The following is a 21,650-nucleotide window of genomic DNA, read 5'->3' as shown; positions in this document are numbered from 1 at the left end:
GTGTCACGAACGCCCATAAGGAGGAGGACGCCCTCGAGGATATCGCGAATAACATCAGGGGGCGCGCGCAGTGCCCGCACCTCCGACAACGCCTCCGACCGGATGTTGCCCACCGCTGCCCGCGCCTCCTGTAGTAGTGGACTGATCCGTGCCATCTCGGCATCTATAGTCGCCTTGCGCGATTCCAAGCTCGTTGCCTCTACTACTGAACGCTTCTGAAGCTCCTGCATGTCTGCTCTCTGCTTTCCCGCACCCTATTAGGTGATATTGAAGGCATGCAAGAAATATCCGACCTGGCGTTCAAGGTGGTGTAGAAACTGATAATCTTTCCGCAAAATATTTGTAGAGAGGAGAACCTACATGCTTGCTTTTAGTAAAATGCAAGAAATCCCGTACAAATTGCAAATTCAACTGTAACTTGAGTGTGACTTTATTCTTGAAGAAGTTTCCCATTAAATAAACATGATAAAACAAACTTCAACAGCAAACTATAAAATACAACTTATGATCTTATAAAAAGAGAACTCGTTCATCCAATTTGACGGAGCGTGTCAAAGTAGTGATGCAGAGAATCTACTTAATATCGCATAACCTGTAACATACTTGCATTGCCGAACTAATTTCCAAAAGGGCTTTGTCAGCTTCCGCCTGTTTTTCACGCAACTGTCGTTCTTGCCCGGCAGCGTTCATTTTTAATTTATTCACATATTGTCTGGCTTCAGCTAACTTTGTTAAACCTGCTCTAAAACGCGCTATTTGAAACTCCAGACGACTCCTGCAGTGTTTATGTAGGTTCTGACAGGTGGTACACATTGACATGAAGCGCCTCGGCGAAGACAAACTTGGGAATGGAACGGAATTTAGGATTGCTAGACATGCACGTGAGAACAAATCTTTCCGAGAGTCCTCTACCAGAGTTGGAGCTAACAAGCGTGGCAGAAGAGATCGTCCCCCGAGTGACCACTTATCGAACCAACTGACTTCGCAGTTCTTGTACAAAGATGGATTGGCTTGTAAGCGTGCAATCAAGGTCTCATTATCGTCAATGTCAAGCAGGATCACGACGTGAAGGTTAGCATGAATTCTTTTTGCAAAGAAACTCATTAGTGTTCCCGTATGACTTGCTTCCGCAGCTGCTTCTCGAAGACTGACACCTTCACTTGAGGTCATTGAATCGATATCCTCAACAGAAATTAGCCCTGGGGCCTCTCCGCAGGACAAGATACTGTTTACAGCATCCAAAATGATCTCATGAACCAGGTGGTGATCCTCTAGAAGGAGAATGGTTGGCACGCCGTCGACTCCTGCTGATTGACAGGCGGACTTTAAGTCATTCGGAAAGTTTCGTTTAGTGTAATTGGGTCCCACACGGAGAGTAAACACTTGAAATTGGTGAAGGTGGACGACAACACGAAGGGCAGACCGTCGACCGATACCACACCGGCCAGCTAGCAAAAGATTCCCACGAGGTCTGCTGAGGACCCTATCTATTCTGGCTACAAAATCCAAAAAGTCCGGGAAGACAACCAGTTCCCCAGCCTTAGCGTACGACTCCCTCGCAAGCTGTTTCAAACTCGAGGAGACCAGCTTATTTAACGAGGAGTAGGAAATGAGGGAGAGTATATTATTATAAGGTTTTGTGTTAGTTGTCACTAAGTGAGGTTCAGATAAACTCCAGGAAACAAACCACTGATGTTCTTTCTTAATCGAAGGCTCGATAACTTCATCAAACTTAGGTACCAGAGGATCACCGATAGCAAACTTTGCAGCCAGTGCGGATTCAGAGAGCGTTTTTGACTGAGCATTACTCCAGCCGCCAAATTCGGTATTAGTCTCAGAATCGCCATTCAAAAGGCCATAGAATAGTTTATCAAATTTCAGTCTGTATTCTTCGCCCGGCAGGCGATCACGGAAGAGGCGTCGGGCCTCATAGCCAAGTGAAACCCATAGATTCCCGGAAATAGGTTCAGGCGTGAGATTGTAGCGCATCATCCCAATCACCCAGCGCGTCAAATCTCTTAGAGAGAAACTGCAATGAGGAAACCCACTGGTTCTGAAGGTCTGCTCTAGTTGAGACCAGACATGCACCATTGTATTAGTCAGAGTGTGTAGACGATTGAAACAATCCCTAATTTTTGATTTTGAGGTTGTCGACTCAAGCGAAGGCTCAATTGAATTCTTAATAACATGCTGAAGGAGACAGTTGTAAATCTTAATAAGCTCCTCCCGATTAGGATTGGTTATTGAAGCAACACGAAGGATTGAAGTCAATCTAGGCGACAGAAGAAACCGCCCCAAACCTCCCGAAATGGAACTTGGTGTGAGTGTTGCGATGATCTGAATACCTTCAATTCCGATAAACTCCAAAGTTTTGGCGTCATAGTAGCCTCGGTATGTCAAAATCTAAAAACAAAGAAGCCAACAACTGTGAGTAGACTTTTATTCACTTAAAAATTGCACATAAAAGGACATGTTAAGGCGCTTGTGACACGATTCATAATCTGTAATAATCTAATAGGACTCTCATAGTAATACTGTATGATGAATAAGTTAGCAATTTTGGTATATTAAGAACTAAAATTCCGCCTAAACTAACGGGCAATCAACTACTTCAGCTGATGGAGCTACCGAAAACCTGAAATTTTAGGAAAATTAGCGATTTTTGCCTCAAAAGGATTATAGGGGTATCTTAGCAATATTTAAATAGTGACGAAATTCCTCCAACGGTTAATTTTCTTCATTTGCTGTTGGCAAGACGATGACCTGAACATCCTCCTGTTTTCACTTAAAGATACAAATTACTCATATCAAAGAAACCGCTAAAAAATCACACTTTCGTCACTAGTAACCCTATTCTTATGTAAAAATCCAAACATATTTTGATTATATGGTTCAGTGCAATGCCCCCAACAGTGCTCATATTAAATACCGATTCGTATAGGGTTAGGAATTAGAGGACTGATTTTCGGATCTAAATCGAACGCGACACCAACTTGTTGCAGGAATGCCACAACTTCGCAGGAACCCCATTTATCTGGTTTGGGTAGGTTAAGGTCGCGCAAGAACAGAACCAGCCGATCACCCTCCTTGGAACGGATGACTCGATTAGCCCCGGAGACACTGCTCCCCGTCATAGTGACGCAGGACTGACTCAGCCTATCGAGAATGTGGCTGGGGCGAGTCTGCGCTGTGCACTGCACCACCACTACGTGAGCCCTTCTCTTGCTTGCGGCCAGATAGTACTCAAGAAGCAGACTAGAAGAGGAATAGAAGCAATGGTCATGTATAAAATTTGCAGTAGAATAAAGGGAATACATTCACCTAATTTGAATGAGGCATATTCAGGTGTAATGTTTTGGCAATAATAAACGCAAAAATCAACCACTAAATATAGTGAAGCAGTTCCAAGGGTTCAGGCATGAAAAAAGTAGACTAACCCCTTTCCACATCCCTCTGGCCCTACGAGCAAAAACGACTGCTGTGCTGATGGTTCATCGAGCCACAGGCGAAAAGCGTCAACGGCACAGCGAATGTGTGCGGATATTACGAGTGGGGGTCTCAGGCTGAGTGTGAAGTCCTGCAGGGATTTCGCCTCTATAAGGTCCGCGCTGCCCACATCAAATGCATTGGTCCCAAGTGAACTGATCGAATCCTGATTAACTAGGCAAATTTCCTCCGAGTAGGTAACAAGCCGAGTACCCGTTTCTTTATCTACCTATTCCGAGAATGCGAATAAAGGGTAGATCATGAAACAAATCTGTATTCAACTTCACAGATGATTTACTTAAAGATCAAGCAAAGAAAACAACGATAATCGGGGACAGTATTTTGGAAACAGAAGATTTGCTCCAGTTTCAAAGTTTTATCAAAAGAAACCAAAAAAAGACGGTGTTAAAACTAACTTAGACGACCCATGATGATTAGTGGTGTTCGTTTGATAGGTATGGTGATGGGCAGTGATCGACTAACAAGTTCAGTCCGCACTATAAAGTTCAAGTCGTTGTTTACTTGCAATATCTAATGGAGTAAAGAAATGTACACTGAAATGTAGATTGAGAAATACCAATTCACTTCTACGTTGGGATTCATGTGGATAAGCTACTATTATCCCATGATCAACATGAAGGTCTAGAATGTGTGTACCGACCTGGACATTCAGAGGTTGAGATGGGTCAGGCGGGGCTTCACCCATCACCTCATAGACTTTTGCCGCTAATCGTTTCTTGGCAGACTCGAGCAGATTCGAACCTAGACCACGGATTAGTCCAACTATGAACTTTGCTCGGTTCGTGGCGCCCATTAGATGTGAGAGACCATTAAGGATGGTGCCCGTATGGCTGGTCTCAATCAAATATTCATTCTGCAAGAAGAAATCAGAATTGTGACTTGCAATTGCAATTTTCACAGTAAAATTCTCAATTTAAGTATAACTGGGAGGTCAGTAGGACGGAAATGCTGAACTTACAGTCACTCTCTATGCACAAATAGTGAACTTATCAAATGATCCGCCAATAAAACGTAATAAATTGTATATAACAAAAGCTGAGGATCTTTTTTGCATAAAAAGTCAATAACGGTCAATCAGACATCATAACTGAGTCAACGAAATGAGCAGCCAGCAGCTGCTTACATAAAGATAAGTTTCTTTAAATTGGATTGGTAAAATGTTGCGTATAATGGGAAATCAGGTTTTACGAGTAACAAAACGCTGCAACATGTGCAAAAAAAATGATGACAAAATCACCTTAGTTTTGACCCAATTAAGACACTGGTAGAATGCCATATTGAGCATATCCGAAAGGAACTGCCTATGATCCATGGGTTGTTTTAGGAGCCAGGCCTTGGCTAGCGCCTCGGCACTGAGCATCTCATCACTGATGAAGACAATGCCTGTTCGTGAGACAGTAGCTGGGCTGGCATAGGACAGGTCATGCGTCTCGAAGATGAAGGTAACGTTACTCCCGAATCGAATGCGCTCGCCACTGGGTAGTGTCAGCAGGTGGTTGTCATCAAGCACCGAATTCAACGATTCGACCCACTCGGGGTCCACATCACCATCACAGATTATCCAAGACATAGTTCCTGAAATACGCAATAATTTCAGCAAACGACATCAACATATTGATAGTGCACACACGCGTGTGCTTGCGATTCAATACTGAAAATTCTACATAAACTGCAAGCAAGGGCACCTCCAGAGCTTTCAACAAAAGTAAAATATTTAATTAGCACACTTTGTAGTTAGCAGAGATCAGGAAGAAATATTAATTAGGTTTCTGAAGGGAGTGGTAAAGTGGATTCCGAATGTGATATCATTATCGGAAAGCACACAAAAGTAGCTTTGACCATCTTTTATCATTGCTACCAACAACACCTCAGACACAGATCTCAGCACTAGACTCCAAATGGCGAAACCACGCATGCTTACCGTTTTAAAAAGTGATTAAAAAGTATGCACAAATGATCCCAAATTTATAAAAGGCAAATTTAACCACCCGAATACATTTATGCAAATATTGTAGTTTAAATGGCAGCAACATCTTAAAAAATGCGATTTCGCATGCGCATTTTCGTACTTATCAGTATAAAGCATGCAAAATGACCTACCCGATGGTTCTCGAACTACGTCTCGCGCACTGCGAGTCAGCACACCGTCAGTCCATTCCCTGGTGTCTGGATCGACGCGCCCCAGCAGATGAGTCCTTGACAGGGCCTTCGGGTTCATTATGTGGCGCTTAATACGGACACCAATCTTCTGTAGAGCCAACCATAACACGTAAAGTATGGTGGATTTTCCGCAGCCCGATGGACCGACTATAACCACTCCCATTCGCTGAGTTAGCAATGAGTACACTTCGAGTGTTTTAACCACCTAGCAGGCGTGTTAAAATTCTCATAAGATTGCCAACACCGTCAAAAATTTAGGCTGAACAAGACCAGTCTAACCTGGCGTTCAATAACATCTAGATGATTTTCAGTTAGAATTTCATGAATGGCTGTGGTGAGTTTCTTTGTAAAATCATCCTCTTGAGTGCCAGTATGGTGCCTTGAATCGGGAAAGACATCATGTAAAAGGGCCTCGAAACGAGTGGCATCTGGATAAGTTAACCTTGCTAGGCTGCAACTTCGCACGGATTGAATAATCAGCTGCGTCTCTAATGAAAATGTATCCAATGGCTGAGAGGTTAATTCTGACAAGTCTTCAGCAGTCGTGTTTTGCCTTGCCTGGTGCAGCAGCATTCCCGCATGTCGCAGTACGGACTTCAGGGCTCGCAAGCCCCAATCGTAGTGCTGTTGGACTGAGAGGAGTTGGCTAAAGTGGATTCCATAATCAGTTTCAAACGACGATAGACAAAAAAAAATGTATATTATAAGAGTTTGATATTCTCTCATCAAGCATTACTTGAATTTTTACTTAAAAACGCTGCCATAAACTAGACGCATTTCATTCAATCTAAGTGTTAATATTAAATAGCCTGAATAAGCTATAGATACGGCAGCTCAAGCGAGTTTTTTATGCATTATTTACCAAACACGATTAAGGCATGGATAACTGAGATGTCGTACCTAGAAAGAGTGAAAATAGCGACCAGTTTCTTGCCCAATTCGTGTGCATGCCTAAAGCCATGGGAAAACAAAAGAGTTTCAGCAATTAAATCGTTGTCTGGCTTAGTCATTGATACGGGCCTGAAGAGCTGTTTTAAATTGTCAGGCAATTTCTGACGGCCACCATAACCTTTTCCTGCTGGATTCATTGTTATGAAAATACTTGCAGTCGAATTGGGCTTTATGGACTTTCCCAAGAGCTCCAGGGTTGACGCGCCTGAACGAAGGCCATTTTGTATGACCTAAAAATGGCCCAAGAGTTTAGGTACACAATAAATGAAAAAAAATGGGAGGCTACAACTGGTCACTAGAGTAAAAGTACATACCAGAAGATGACGCCCATGCAAAGTGTGTACGCCTATGTTACAATATCTATGATCCCAACCAGTGAACTTCGCCCATCATAGCGATTCCTGTTTTCATTACTTCAGCGAAGACAATAAAAATTACCTTGATTGCTATCGCTTGAATAAAACCAGCGGGATTTTAGACTTCTAGAGCAGGCATGAGCCATAGAGATAATTTATTTTGAGCAGAATATTTTAATTTCAGGTCTCCTCAAAAGAAGCAACTATACAGATCCATCGATCGTTGCATGAGAAAATGGGAATATCCTATCGCCTTGTATTGCTATGAACTCATGCACAAAGCGTATCATCATTTTGTCAGAACCTGATATAAATGCAATTACTACTTGGGGAGGGTTGGGATTTAAAATGCAAACCTCACTTTAATAATTACTGATAACAGTAATCTCAATTGTAATTGATATCACATACAGAGAGTGAGATTAGTTCCAAATACGTCGTTTAATTCACGTCTACATACAAGGAAGTGATAGCAAGAAGTAACAAATCGACATTTTATATGAAAACTTAGATTGTGAATTATGTATCTTTACAATTACTTGAATTTGCATTGATACAGCAGACATCACAGCCTCCTCTAAACGATTAAATTCATCGAAGCACCCCCAAGCGCCGCATTTCACCAGACCAACAAAAATGCGTCCCATCGACTCCACATCAATACCCTCGTCACAGTTGAAAACGAGAACCTTAAGTGAAGCCCAAAAAACCTCGGTCAATGGGCAATATCCCCGTTTTTTTTCAATGGAAAGAACAGCTTTAAAGTCAGCCTACCTGCCTGCCAAACAGCTCACCCAATTGTTTCACAGACTCAGTTTTTCCTGTGCCAGCGGGTCCATAGGGGTTTCCGCCTAGCCCCATTTGCAGTGCCTGTGTCAGTGTGAGGTAGCACTTGTCCGTTAGGGGTGTGTGTACTAGTCTAGGACTGTTACCCTGGTACTCGAAGGTGTAGCTGAATTCCGCGTTAGCCATGCGGATTTTCGGTGCTGTCGCCTCTGCATCCCCTGAAGAGTAGAATCGCAGCTGCTTCTGCCAGGCCCAATCGTGCACAGAGGTGGTGGCCTCCCTGATAAGATGGCCCACAACGTCAATATTATGACCCGTATCCAGAATGAGGGTGGACAATTTGGCGGAGGACACACGCGAGAGCATTTGTGGGGCGTTATCAGAATCGGAGTCCATCCTAGCCCGCTGGCATCTTGCATTTGCTTCAGCGTAGGATTTTAATGTGGTCTAGGAAAAGCTCGATTTAAGCGTGGTATAGTCAATTTCGAACATTAAATATTGAAAGCAAAAAATGTTCCAGAAACTGTGTACAACGCGAGACCAAACACAGATTTTTGAATGAGTCTTATTTTAATAAATGTGAAAATTCACGATTGAATGAATTTTCCACGATAATGTAAGACATAATATTTAACATTAAAAACGACGGAACCTCTCGCCATCGTGTGCGCTAAACTGTACACATTACACTATCCCAAAGTTTCGCAGGTTTTACGGAACCTTATTTAAGATTCACATTTCTCTCAAGGAAGCTGTTCAAGAAACTAGTGTTTTCCGTTGCTGGGATCAGTCCGATAAATCTTAAATTTGCAATGACGGTCGAATGAAGCCTGTGACTTCCCTTCATTCGATGTGAATGTTAATAGTTCAAGCAAATTTAGCTTTTAAGCATTTGAACACGGAGAATAGGACCACAAACCTGCAGCTCTCGATGGAGGAGAGGAAGCTTCCCAGTCTTTATAGCTCTTTCAACCTTTTCCGAAAACCTCATTGACTCCCGAAGTGCGAGTATTTGTCCAGGATAACTGCAGAGTTCACCACGATCCGCTAAGCACTCGGAAAGCATCATCACAAGAGTGAAGCGCATTTCCGCTTCAAGCTCCCGAAGCCACTTCTCCACTTCGTTTTCAACCAAAACAGTCTTCTTGAGGGGCACCAATTCGCCTTTACGTGAGCAAAAGTTGGTAATGCGTATTTCATTGTCCTTGTTGAAGAATTTTACACCATGAATGGCTTGAAATAGCTTTCGCAGATGCGTCCGAATAACGACAGGGTTGGACGGCTGTCCGAGCATTTCAAGAAGATCATCGTCACTAAGAAAGTAGAAACGGGGAAAAAGGTTTCGCTTCTCTTCAAGGTATTCATTTAAGGCACGCTGGCAGCGGATGAGTTGGTCCTGAATGGTAAAAGACGTTTAGAGTGATAAGAAAAATAGGGCTGCCCGATCCAAGGTACATGAATCCAGGATGTTGGTGATTATCAAGGTTAAATAAGCACCTGCATACTAGTGAGTACGCCTTGAAGTTCGTTTTCTCGTCGTCCCTTAATCAAACTGACAACTCGACTGTCAGCCTCAATGTCAGCCATCAAGTTCCTGAAATCAGCGTCGACTCGATTGAAACGCGAGCTCTCACCCTTCAAAGCACCCCCACCAAAAATGGGTTCGAGGTAAACCCAACGACGCTGCACCACCTGGAGGTTACAGATGCTAGCGTCGAGGTCAACGAGCCTCCTCTCCCATGCGTTCACGCGGTCCGCAAAGCTGTCGAAACAGGGTGACCCTTGCAGAGAGGCGAGTAGGGTCTGATTATCACCAACCTATTTCACGAAAATAGTGCACAAGAGATTTTTTTGTAACTTTAAGGAAACGATTTTCGGGCCATAGATGGGCATGCAAATATATGTAATTAGCTGAACTAACTAAATGCAACTTGTCTAAAGGCGTATTACTTCATAGGAATCATCGTAACAGCCGAATAGCGTGAATTCAACGAATATATGAAATTGTACAGGATTTCAAGGATGCAAAGCACAAGATCTACTTGGGTATTCTAAAAAATCCAAAGCAAAACATCCAACAAGGTACACACTTGAAATTACTGGGATTCGTTCTAAAAAATATTTAAAATGGAATATGTAAAATAAAATAACAACGGATAAAGTAACATGAAAAAATAAACAGCCCGATGGTTCGACTACTTTCCAATGAGAAAGTGGTATTTGGTTTGATAATCCATGGTATGAAGCACTATACAGTTCGCTTATTCGGAAGTGAATCATGGTCACTGTGAATGCAGCATACCTGTGTGACAATATCCTGCCAGTCCTTGATAAGTCTTAAATGTTTGCCCCTGCAGTCAGTATAGGGCGTGAGCAGGAAGGTGGCCCCGGCAGCCCAGACGTCAAGCTCCTGCAGCGCCTCGCGCATCACCCCCTCACTCTGAGCGCGCTGCGTGAGGGCCTTGAGGGCGCTGGCGTTAGCCACAATCTGCGGAGCTGCGGAGAGGATGGCCCCGAAAGTCACCTCCTCCAGGCGCATCTCGCGCGGCAGACCGATGAGACGAAACAACTCCACCTTATGGTCGGGCAACAGCAAATCGCCTCGTACCCATTTCAGTAGTGGCAGCAGCTCCTAACCAATGGAACCAGAAAGTGGTTCGTCATTAATGGGAAGATATCGATGCATCCATGTGCGCCTCTCACCTCTTTCCAATTGTTTGGAAATTATTTCCCATGCAGATAAATAATTTAAAATAAATTGTTGATGTCATATGCCAGGCGCCTAATGAAATACTTAGTAGCTATAGATGCTTAAGTGTTTAAAAAGTCAAATTTCATATAACCAAAATACGTTCAAGTGGGAATTGTAACGAGATGAAAAAATAATTGGTTTTTTTTGTATAGTTTGATGACTGATTATTTTCGGTTGGGTCTTTTGCGAAATCGTTCATAAATTGCGTGCAAAGAGCACTTTAGTTTTTCTTAAAATCAAACCCAAAAGCGAACTTGAAAACAGTACACACGAACTGTTACCCATTTACCTTGCCATTTTTATGATCTGCGTAAAGCTGTCATTTTTAGGAGCTATGCTGACGACCTATTCGATAGGCTGATTTCTATTAGAAAGTTGAACTTACCCTGTATCGATCTATTTCCTTCATTAAGCTGACTGTTACAAATGTTGCAGCATTTGTTCGGAGCTGATCCGTCCACTTTGTCAGAAAATCATCAAAAACGCCTATTTGGGTCCTACTAAGGAGAAGCAAACTATGGAAATAGAGTAGAGAGAAAATCCTAACAAAGGCTACTTTAAATTTTAACTAAATGTTTAGAAATTATCAATTTTGAAATGAGCCAACCTAAAAGAAATCCACTCTTCCTTTTCAAGATCCCAAAGTTCAAGGGAAAACTTTTCGTACAGGGACCAGGTTGTCTCCGTTTCGACCAAACTTGAGCGCAGTTCTTCAACTAACTTGAGGTTTGGTAAAGGTACTTCAAAATATGAACAGTCTCTCCTGCAAAAAATGTGAATAAATAACGCTAAAAATAGGTTTCAAGGTACAAATGAGACTCTTCCTGCGCAAATAAACGGAGAAAAAGGCTTCTATACCAATCAGAATCAAAAATCTTTGACATAGAGTGCCAACATTGACTCACAAAATTTCATTCCAAGTCTTCTCCATTTCCACGAATTCATCCTTCCAGCTCTTAATTGTTTCCACGGCAGCAAGGCACTGCTTTCTGTCCCCAGATTCAATAAGATTGGTGGAGGGCTGTGCTTGTTGCCAGCATGTGAAAAAACGCTCCATTTGGGCCACAAAAGCTTTGACCCGCGAATCCAAGTTCGACTGCATAACCTGCACGATTTTCATGAAAAAAATCGAAATCCCTAAAAAGCGGTGATTTATCGGAACGCATTTCATTACTACGGCTCGAAACACACATTCAATTGCTCATTCATCATCAGCTTGAAGCTGTCCATCATGAGTTGGAATTTGGCCCACTTTGATTTGGTATTGCTGAATGCATCGACACCGCAGCCAGAAACGTGGCGCAGGAGTTTGTCCTTCTCCTCCGCGCAGGCCAGACGATCGGCTAGACGCGACTGCTCTCTGGTCAGCAGATCGTGCTTGTCCCGTGCAATCGCCATCTCTTCCATAGTTTGGGGTCGAACGGAGAGCTTCCCGAGGGCATCTGAACTCTCACAACCGTGAATAAGCTAAGTGATTACTTGATCAGGTGTGACTGGAGTCTTTCGGTCATTATTCGGTCAATAAAACCTGTCTTTACTAAGCATCTAGACAAGTTTCATATAACTCGTTGTCTTTCTACGAAATAATTATCTTTTCTTGTAATTATCATGTTGTGAGAATCTCTATTAATGCCAAAATTTAAACGAATTAGTCGTAAATCACAAATTCAGGTTTATGAAATATATAAAAATCGAATGAAGTACTCAATTTATGTACTAAGAAGGAAGAAAACATGATTGCATACGAATTTTTTAAAAAGCAAGTATAATATCGCGCAATCTGATCACCTGATAGGAACGCATCAGTGGTCACAAGGTCTGCCTGTACCGAACGCCTTAAGCAATTCAGTAAAGCTTCAAATAAATTCTGCAAAATTTGTTCGACCGCATTCTTCACTGGAACACAATTAACCGTTAAGCAGTCGATTTTAACCTCACTGGGCAGTTCCTCCACCGTGCGTCCTCGACGTTTCAGAGCCTGAAATGGTGGATTAGAGGGAACTTCACAAGTTTGGGGACGCAATTTGCGTGGTCTCAATCACACAGATTTAAACATCGGCGAATTCAAATTTATCTTTGCGGCCGATCGACCACGAAAAACGAGAGAACTAGCATGAGGTTGTATTGATGCAACATTGGGAGTTTCGATAGCAATAAAGAGAAGGAAAACTATACGTCACTTACCCTGAAGTTATTTTCATAATCAACCAGATCTCGGCATTGCACATCGACGAGATCTACGAGATTAACGCTACCCAGTGCAACCCAAGTGAGAAATGAATCCATTACGGCTTGCAAACGAGCAAAGAGGATTTCTGCTTTGTGGTAGCATACCCGAAAACCAGACAGATGTTTTTCAATGATGAGGGGGAAAACGCAAGAGGCCTCGGTAGCGAGCCTTTTATTTTGGCAGTCCGAGACCCCTCCGAAATGCAGTGGTATTCCGATAAACTTTCGAATGCCACGGTAGTACTTCGCCTTAATCTAAAATGTGTGAAAATTAAATTCGTTGCGCATTAATTTTACAATTCCTAGTTTGATAAATTGTTTCAAGTGCTTATGTGTTGAGAAATGGAAGTTGTGCAGAGTAATGTAACACTAAAATGTAAATTCAATCATAGAAGGTTTAAAAGTGGAAATATTATAATAAATTGAATCGTTTTTGATCCGAGGTCAGCAAGGATGCGTAGAGAGCTAGACCTTTAAAAAGTTAAGCAGTTTGAAAAAAAGTATTTCAAGGCTCCAGTTGACGAAAACTAAAATGAAAGGTTAGATTGGGGTATACAGGGTTAGGTTTTAGAGAGTGAAATATAATTCATGAAGCCTAAAAATTTTAATCCTCTAGTCTTCATTGAAGAATTATCCTACAAAAATCAAATGAAAAGTGAATGCCACAATGGGACCAAGAGTGGACCGTAAATTTTCAGGCCTTTAGGCCCCACCCCTAAGTAGGACTTTTACTCAACTCTATAATTCCTATTGACTTTATTCACAGTATCTTATTATAAAATTGCTTTTGGGTAAGGTGAATTTTCAATCTCAATCACCACAAACGTATTGTCGGGGTTAAGTTTAAAATAGAGCCAAGCAAGTTAATCCTAAGCCCCAAAAATAACTTAATTTTAAATATGGTAAAGGTAAGATTGCATTATGAAGGTCAGCTGAAACGTAAACACGCCTCTTCGAAGGGCGGTTGGAAGGACAGTTGGGAGTGTTGGTAGACGAGTTCAATGCGCATCTCGGGCATTCGTTGGTTGAGGACTTCGAGGCCGAGACGGTACTGCACGCTAAGGGCCTTGTAGAGCTGTCGGTCAAGATGGGCAAGCCAAGGCCGCATGTGGTCTGCAGGATAGCCGCCGGCGCTGGCCACTTCTGCTAAGCGACATCGCATCCATGCCAGACCCTCACGCCACCTCCCCGGCTCCCGCAACAGATCCACCTCCATCAACGTTACCACCTGCGAAGCACATCAGGCAAAGCGCATCTTATAACCATTACGTGCCGATCTCTTAGATGTCTGTGGATCAGATCATATCTGGCCTCCCATTTCTCCTGATCCGATAAATCTGTCAATTACTAACAGTAATTGTTACTCACTTTGGTTGTTTGCCCTCTCTTTCTTTAGTAATTTGCTACTTTTGTTTAAGGAAATGTTACCTTCATTACTGGGTGACACTCATACGGCCGTCGTCGTTTCTGTTTTTGAGTTGCTGAACGGCACTCAGTTGGCCAGCATGATTGGTCTTCGGTAAGATTGGCTGCTCATCTAACTATACGTTTTACACTTGCTTATAGTTCCTCTATAGTTTGAATCACGATAAATAGAAAAAGCGTAGATCCCTACATAAAATGTCAGCTGCCCAGTTCCATGCTCTGGCCACATCGTGCGTCAAAGCTAGTGAGAACGAGTTGCTGCTACTGAACCATACGGGCTTATAAGTCTTCGGGGGAAGCCCGTGGGCTGTGCAGGATTATTACTAGGCTAAGAACAATGAGATTTTCAAAATCTATTTTCACTCATTCGAAACTATTTGTTCGACCAAAACAAGCCGAAGCAGCGGAGGTCTGCATCCAAATGCTTAGAGGAGTTTTGAATATCAACTGTCCAATTTACTGGTATAACCGCACTACTGGTTCGTATGCGGAATTAATGTATACGTATTGATGCATTCAGTCAAATACTTATTGAGTGGTTTACTAAGAAATCGCTGATTAAATAAATGGGATTGATTCGTGTTTAATACAACGACTTATACTCAATTTACTAAATAGCGATTGTTAGGACCTTTTTTTTCCAATAATCAGATCACAGTACCGCACTTATTTAAAGCAGAAGGTTGCCACTTTCAGTGTAAATAGAAGGTCGAACATTTAAGCAAGAAAGATTTAAAATGATATCCAGCGATTCCAACTCGACTGTTTGAGTAAATTAAAGCAAAACCATGGAACGAAGAGCCCACCTTTGAAACCAGTTCTTGATGTACTTTTCGCAGCTGTCTGTTCTCTTCCATTAGATTTCTTGCGGCTGTCTGCAGCTGAGCAATGAAAGCAGGGATTTGGTCGGTCTGATTCCAGGTAATGCAGCATGGCCGTTCCCTCAGAGCTAAGGACCGATCATCGCCTTTGCCTTTCTGGTGGCTGAATTTGACAAGATGCTCAAAAGCCAGCGCCGACTTCAGCATCAGTGCTTGTTGACATGTCAACATCTCACTGTCGATGGAGTTGTAAAAGTGGGCGACCTTGTGTGACCGGATCGAAAGACAATAAATACTAATGACTGTCGATGGAGACTTACAAGTCGCAAACACACTATTTTACGGAGACACTTTGGATGCTTGATGTAAACATAAATTACATTCCACAGTAAGAATAAACCAACTATCGAGGATGTGTTCATATTCAAATCATCTGTATTCAAATTTTAGTATGTTTTGGTATTCAATGCTTTAATTTTGCTAAAAAACACCAATATATCGCTGTATACCCCTTGTAGCCATTGTTATTACCGTGTGAATGTCGGTTTTCGTGTAACTTTTAAATAAGAAATAACGGAAAATCAAACGAACCTAAATTAACTTCTAGAATTTTCCCTGCGAAAGCTGGTTCAAAGGAATCATCTATAAACAAGTTCGTTCACATAGCAGGCCTCCTTGTTGGAATAATTACTTACCGAACATATAATTATTGCTTGGGCTATCGACACCAGTTTACAGACAAAAAGATGGATTTTGACCTTAATATGGGTCTTTTTACATGACGTGTTATTTTCGTGCAACACTATCAATACAAGGTCAGAATGGCTCCTCAATGACGATTTGCTTTGGCGAAGTATGGAGATAAGTAGAGGGAGTGGAGGGCCTTACCTGTTTGAGAACGATAGCGTGTCGACAGAGAGCCTCAGCCTGAGCGGCGACCTTGTGAAGGCGCGCAGGCACGGAGTAACCGAGGCCGGATAGTAGACGCACCTCGCGTTGCAGCCGCACTAGCCCATCGGGGTAGCCGACTCGCAAACGCCCATCTGCTGTGGAAAGGCACAGGAGACTACCAGAGGCGTCAAAGGTCAGACACTCCTCGGCGCTCCAGTCTTCTCCTGTCGCATCAATAGCCGATTGGGTTTGGCGACACCAGCTGTGGAATTGATCCTTACGCCAATGAGATATCTCATCCTTGAGCAGTTGAAGCTTCTGCTTGCATTGTTATGGGTATGGCGTGTCGGTTTTCGAAATGAATTCAATGATGGAAAATTTTCGTGAGTGAGGAGTAGATATCAATGCCCATGAAAAAAAATCATATTTGAAACATCGATTTCAAATTGGAATCAGGTGCTCTTGCACTTTTCATTGAAAATAAACAAAGCGGATTAGCATCGTAAATGAACAAATTCACTATCAAATACTTAAAGGACAAAAAACTGACGATCGAATACAAAGGCCATTATTGGCTGCAATCATTGATGAACCTAAAACAATGGGCTTAGTTCAAATTTATACGTTAAGTTCGTGTAAAGACAAAGGCAAAAAATAAAATAAACTGTTTTCTGTCACTTGGACAAGGTTGACACCTACTTTTTGCAGAACAATAATCTTGTTATTGCTTATTCGTATACACTGAGAAATATTAAGTAAAGATTCGTCTCCCATGAATTATCATAAAACGAAGAATACTGGTACCTTTACCGAGTAAATAAGGTCAACTTTAGGTCTTTCAAATCAAAAGGAGTGGTTACGATGAATTGATCATACCTCCTTTAAACGTCCATAATTAGTGAGATCGTAGAGGATTGAGTCAGTCAACGTGAGATGTTCCGAAACTCTACTTTCTAACTGACTGGCCCAAACGAGTCTGTCGACCTGATTAGGAATGTTCTTTCCATGACGCACATAAGTCGGGCTTATGGAGCCACCTTCTAATCCATCCGTCGACCTATTCGAGAATTCTTCTCGAATCTATGATTCCAAGCAAACGACAAAGTTGTGTCCAAGAATTCATACATTTCGATCCAAAGTTAGTACAGGGGGTAATAAACAACACTTTTCGGTGCATTTTGATTACCTTAAAGTTGTGATGCATAATCCAAAAGCTCAAAAAATATCAAAAAATACAGGTTTTAAAGAAGCTCTACATGCACTATAAAGGCTTAGGGTAGTAGTAAGTGATTACGAGGGAAATACTATGATAAAAATATAATTAAGTGCACTTTCACTGCGTTTCATTCACGTCAACCTAAAATATAGTAACATAATCGGTAGAATATGGGAAGCAAAGATGGGTAAGTGAGTAGTACCATTTGGGCATTCAAGCGTGCATCGACAACCACTTTGGAAAATCATCAGGAAATTATTCAATAGTAGGGCCAACTTTGCAAAAGAGGAAACAGGTGAATTAAACAAATGATAAAGCATAATGGAAGGCTTACTGCCCTTTCTCCAACTTCGACATAACCAAGAAGCACTTCACGATCCGCTTGCAGAGCTTTTGCGATTGCGGGTCTTCTATAGAGCTCACCGTGGCGTTGAAACTCCAAAATTACTTGTGGCGCGATTGTCGCGCTTTCACCAGCTAAATACAGTTAACAGTCAATCACTCTGTACGTAGAACGCGCCTTTCTCAAACCTTGACAACAAATCAATTCAAGCGAGAGCTAAATAAATTTAGCATGACTGACTGGATCTTGGTTATGAGTCAGAGGTCCAATCAATTATATCCTAATTTCGTCGATTGGATAACCATAATGTTTTGGGTAGGAATTTAAATAGAGGCACTGATGGGGCCAAGAGAGCGATGGAACAATGTAGAGAGTAGTAGCAAAATACTTGCAGTTGTGCACGATGGAGGACAGCGAAAGGTGCAGGTGGGGCACTGCAGAGACCTCAGCTGCACGAATCTTCTCGTTAAAGAGGCTCACTGCTGTGTCCCAGTGGTCGACACTGGAGGGACTGTAGGCCAGTGGGTTGCAGATAAACTTATGAAAAGCATTATTTTGAAGGCTAGGTTTCGTCGAGGAGGTGAGCAGACTTTTACGCAGAAATTCATCTAATTCTTGTGCTAATCCTAGACGCTCACGTTCTTGAGGATTCAATACCTTCTCCAGTTTGGCATAAACGCACCGAATCTCCAGCACCTGAGAAAAAACTTGCTTTTAAAGTTGATTTTGCCAGTGTTTAGGTGCATACAGCTGAATTTTTGGAACATAAACTTGTTCTATGTGAATTAGTTGTACTTAACACATCCATCAGCTTTTGGGCTTGCGGATTAACTCGAAAATTACCAATGATAATGCAAAAAGTAAAAATGACGCAAGCACGGAAAGCTGTCTACAGTGAACGGAAAAAATGACCGCCCAACCAATCGAATGAAATAGGATACACAAAAAAGGCCAAACCTATTTCTGAGTCATAAAAAATACCGTGCATCAGGAAGTGGTCACAAGAAGCCTTCATTTATCACATACTTCCTTCAAACGCTTCCTGAAGTTTTGAAAGTAGGTGAAGGAAGGCAGCTCACCCTCCCATCGATGGGAGTCCTCACAGGCCCATAAATGGCAAATGAAAAACTGACACGACTTCTCCCACTTTTTGCTCAGTTGAATGGCAAGTTCCAGTTGCAATTGCACCTTAGAAGGAATTAAGACTTAAAAGTGACATAAGGGAGAAAAATACAGTTCTGTGTCTTTATATCCTTCCAATCATTTAAATGACCGTTTCACTTCTAGTTCGATGATGGAGATAGCAAATTTGTTTAGAGTTCGGTAGGCCCTTCCAATTTTAGCAGAACAAAAACTACACAGAGCCCAACGGAGTAGCGTTATAGAGGTTTAGGCTTTTGTGAAACTGGAACCTACATTAAACTACCTACTATATTAATATTAACTCAAACTTTGCTCTATACCACATAAAGCTCTCCTAACGCGCAGAGAGGGTAAACAGTGAGCCTAAAATTTACACCTTCTCTCGATCGTGACAAAACTGTAGTGTATTCTTCGTAAGGTAAGCGTTCTCATTACTACAGAAAACTTGCAAATTACCAAGGTGGACGTGTGAGGGTTTGGAAGGTGTACAAATCTTCGAATCACCACCAAAAATTTATGAGTAATTAATGGCTAACCTGCTTGAATGGCCTGCTCCAAACTACTGAGACCTCTGAATCATCGTTCGGAGCACCCATATACGCAACAAGGGTTCGGCAAATCCATCCTGTGATTGCTTCTATGAGGGAACGCATTCGAGGCTCCGGGTAGGGTGTAAAGGCAGATTCTTCGTTAAGCCGCCAAACGTCATCAAGACTGTCAAGTACAGTTGATTCCAGGGTCTCTGTGAAGAGTCTGAGAAAGCCAAATGAATCTCCAGACCCCTCCCACTGGGATCCTGAGGCACATTGGAGCTGGAGTCTTTGGGTAGCGTCGGCCGCGGGTTTGAGGTGTCTGTAAATTGTTTCGGCACTCTGCCGATCCCTAGTGTGTTTTACTTGCACCGATCTCGATTTTGCCTGCCAGTACTCAGCTTCTGCAGCTATGTCAAATATAACTGTAGTGCGACAGGAAATCAATTAATTATAGCGCAATTTCATATGCACAAATACACGACTAAATCCCCAGTCCTGTAAAGTAAATGTCAATCTAGTTTTGCGTTCACTCCATTGACGACCCCAAATAGGCATTAAATTAAATCACTGTTTAATTACAAGCTTAAATGGCTATAAGCAATACTCAGAAAAAAATAACACTTCTTATTTCAAGCGTAATTCGCATATGAATTCAATACTTTTGAAAACAGTTGTAGCGACGAAATACACGTAGGCAGAACAAGTCCTTTCATAACATAGTTTGATAAAAATGACTCGCCAGTGACTAAGTTTTCCTCATCTTCACTAGATGAATGTAATTTGGAGATATTAGATAGTCCAATGATCAAATCGTTGAGTGCAGTTTGGAGGAGTGGATATTGGTTAATAGTCTTCCCCTCACACTAACAAGGTAGTTACACAGTCATGTACCGAACCCATCGCACCTTCATTAACAATGGCGCATACAAGTTGTCGATAATGTTGTAAAAGCTTTGAGATGCAGAACCCTGCACAGAGACCGTCAGGATTACTGAATGAATATTCTCTTCTGTTATTTGTTCAGGAATGATTTTCACAAATGCATACGCCAATTTAAACTGTTCTAAATTCGGAACCTCCACGAGACGTCAGTAATAAAGATTAAATCCATTTACCTCAAGCCAAAATAAGATTTCATTTCGTTTTGAAAGTGTCACAAAGAGGAGTTTAACACTGCTAGAGCTCAAAAAAGTTTCAACATTTGAGTTTGAATACACCACTCCGGTATCCGAGTCATCTAGGTTGAAGCACAATTCTAAAGTCTTTGCAATGAACTTTTTGCATGGATCGAAGAGTTCCATGCTAAAATAAGAATAATTGTATACAAAATAATGTGTCCAGGTTACCAAGTGCACTACGTGCTAGACACTTAAGTTATATCATCGCTAGGAATACTTCTAAACTAAGTCGTTAGAAAGGCTTCAAGCTACATTAAACACCACCTATATACAGAAAGAAAACTATAAGCTTCGTTTTTAACGGAAACCATACAGAGAAATGAAAGAAACGTGTGATTTCTCCACACAACAAGAAACTATAAGTACAACAAAAAGGGGTCGAAATCTCTGCAATTCAAAAGGAACAAATGTAATTTGTTCTAAAAATGGCACCAGTAGGTAGCGAAGCATCATATAGTAAATCACACAGACAGGAAACAAAACTACTCAAAACCATGGGCCAACCACAGATTCAACATGCAAGTGTGTATAGCATCCAATAATGTTAAATCTCATAAACTAGTCAGCACTTAAATTAATCAATGAAAAGTAGGTGTCCAGTGAGCCAATATCCAAGTTACAATTAGGCTGCCCATTTGCGTCCAGGAAATTTTGCGCTCACGTCTTCGGTGGTTTAAAATTCGGGGGATGAGGACAAAAAGCACATCTAAAACCAACATTTTGTCTTTGTGAGGGCAAGTTATCAATCCTTTACATCCCATTACATCACACAGTAGAAACGTGACAACCCAGTGCCAGCCAACCGGCCAGATTGGTTAAACGTAACCCGTTTGATAGGGTTACCCTTAAAATGAAATCAGTGAATTAAAAAAAAAAACACACGAAAACTCCATAGAAAGATATGCGACATTTCTTTTGGTGTTGTAAGTAAACTTAAAAACACAAACATGGAGAAACCCGCAAATCACTTTTAGGGCAAGCAAATAAGGATTCAGAGCCAATTAAGTCAATTATTTATATTGGAAACCCTTCAAACGGATCTGGCATTGTATTAATTGCGTAGTGAATAATTGGTTTAACTTTAGGGCGTTGGGTATGTGGCTTGGCTAGCTTGTCAAGGTATTAGATTCAAGACCGACCTTCAATGACAGCAAAATTTATAACCAAATATTTTCTACACTGGGTTCAGCTTTTGTTTATTCTTTGCAAAGAAATTGCTACAGCCATATTTTTAATAAAACGTATGACTTTGGACAGATTACTAACTTCTTTCAGCCACTGTCAGTTTCTTTTAGTTGTTCTTTATCCTGGCGCCTTGTACAGGGCATCTACTTGTCAACTAGTGTGTTTGCTGCGGTC

At 41.7% G+C, this 21,650-nt stretch overlaps 1 protein-coding gene across 1 annotated transcript; it reads right to left on the bottom strand. All coding sequences in view use genetic code 11, as the record gives it.

Annotated features, from left to right (window-relative positions):
- Nucleotides 1-11,413: 11,413 nt before the first annotated feature.
- EGR_02954 (Cytoplasmic dynein 2 heavy chain) lies at nucleotides 11,414-12,798 on the bottom strand (the record flags this gene model as incomplete). Its single annotated transcript, XM_024492203.1, has 4 exons — nucleotides 11,414-11,617; nucleotides 11,704-11,954; nucleotides 12,301-12,490; nucleotides 12,697-12,798. The coding sequence occupies 4 exons, from the start codon at nucleotides 12,796-12,798 to the stop codon at nucleotides 11,414-11,416; spliced, it is 747 nt and encodes a 248-aa protein (XP_024353398.1).
- Between the last annotated feature and the right edge of the window lie 8,852 nt (nucleotides 12,799-21,650).

Source organism: Echinococcus granulosus (genome assembly GCF_000524195.1).
Source record: "Echinococcus granulosus chromosome Unknown EG_S00014, whole genome shotgun sequence".
NCBI lineage: Eukaryota > Metazoa > Platyhelminthes > Cestoda > Cyclophyllidea > Taeniidae > Echinococcus > Echinococcus granulosus.
The sequence above is the reverse complement of the archived record's forward strand: the minus strand, read 5'-3'. Positions and strand labels throughout refer to the sequence as shown.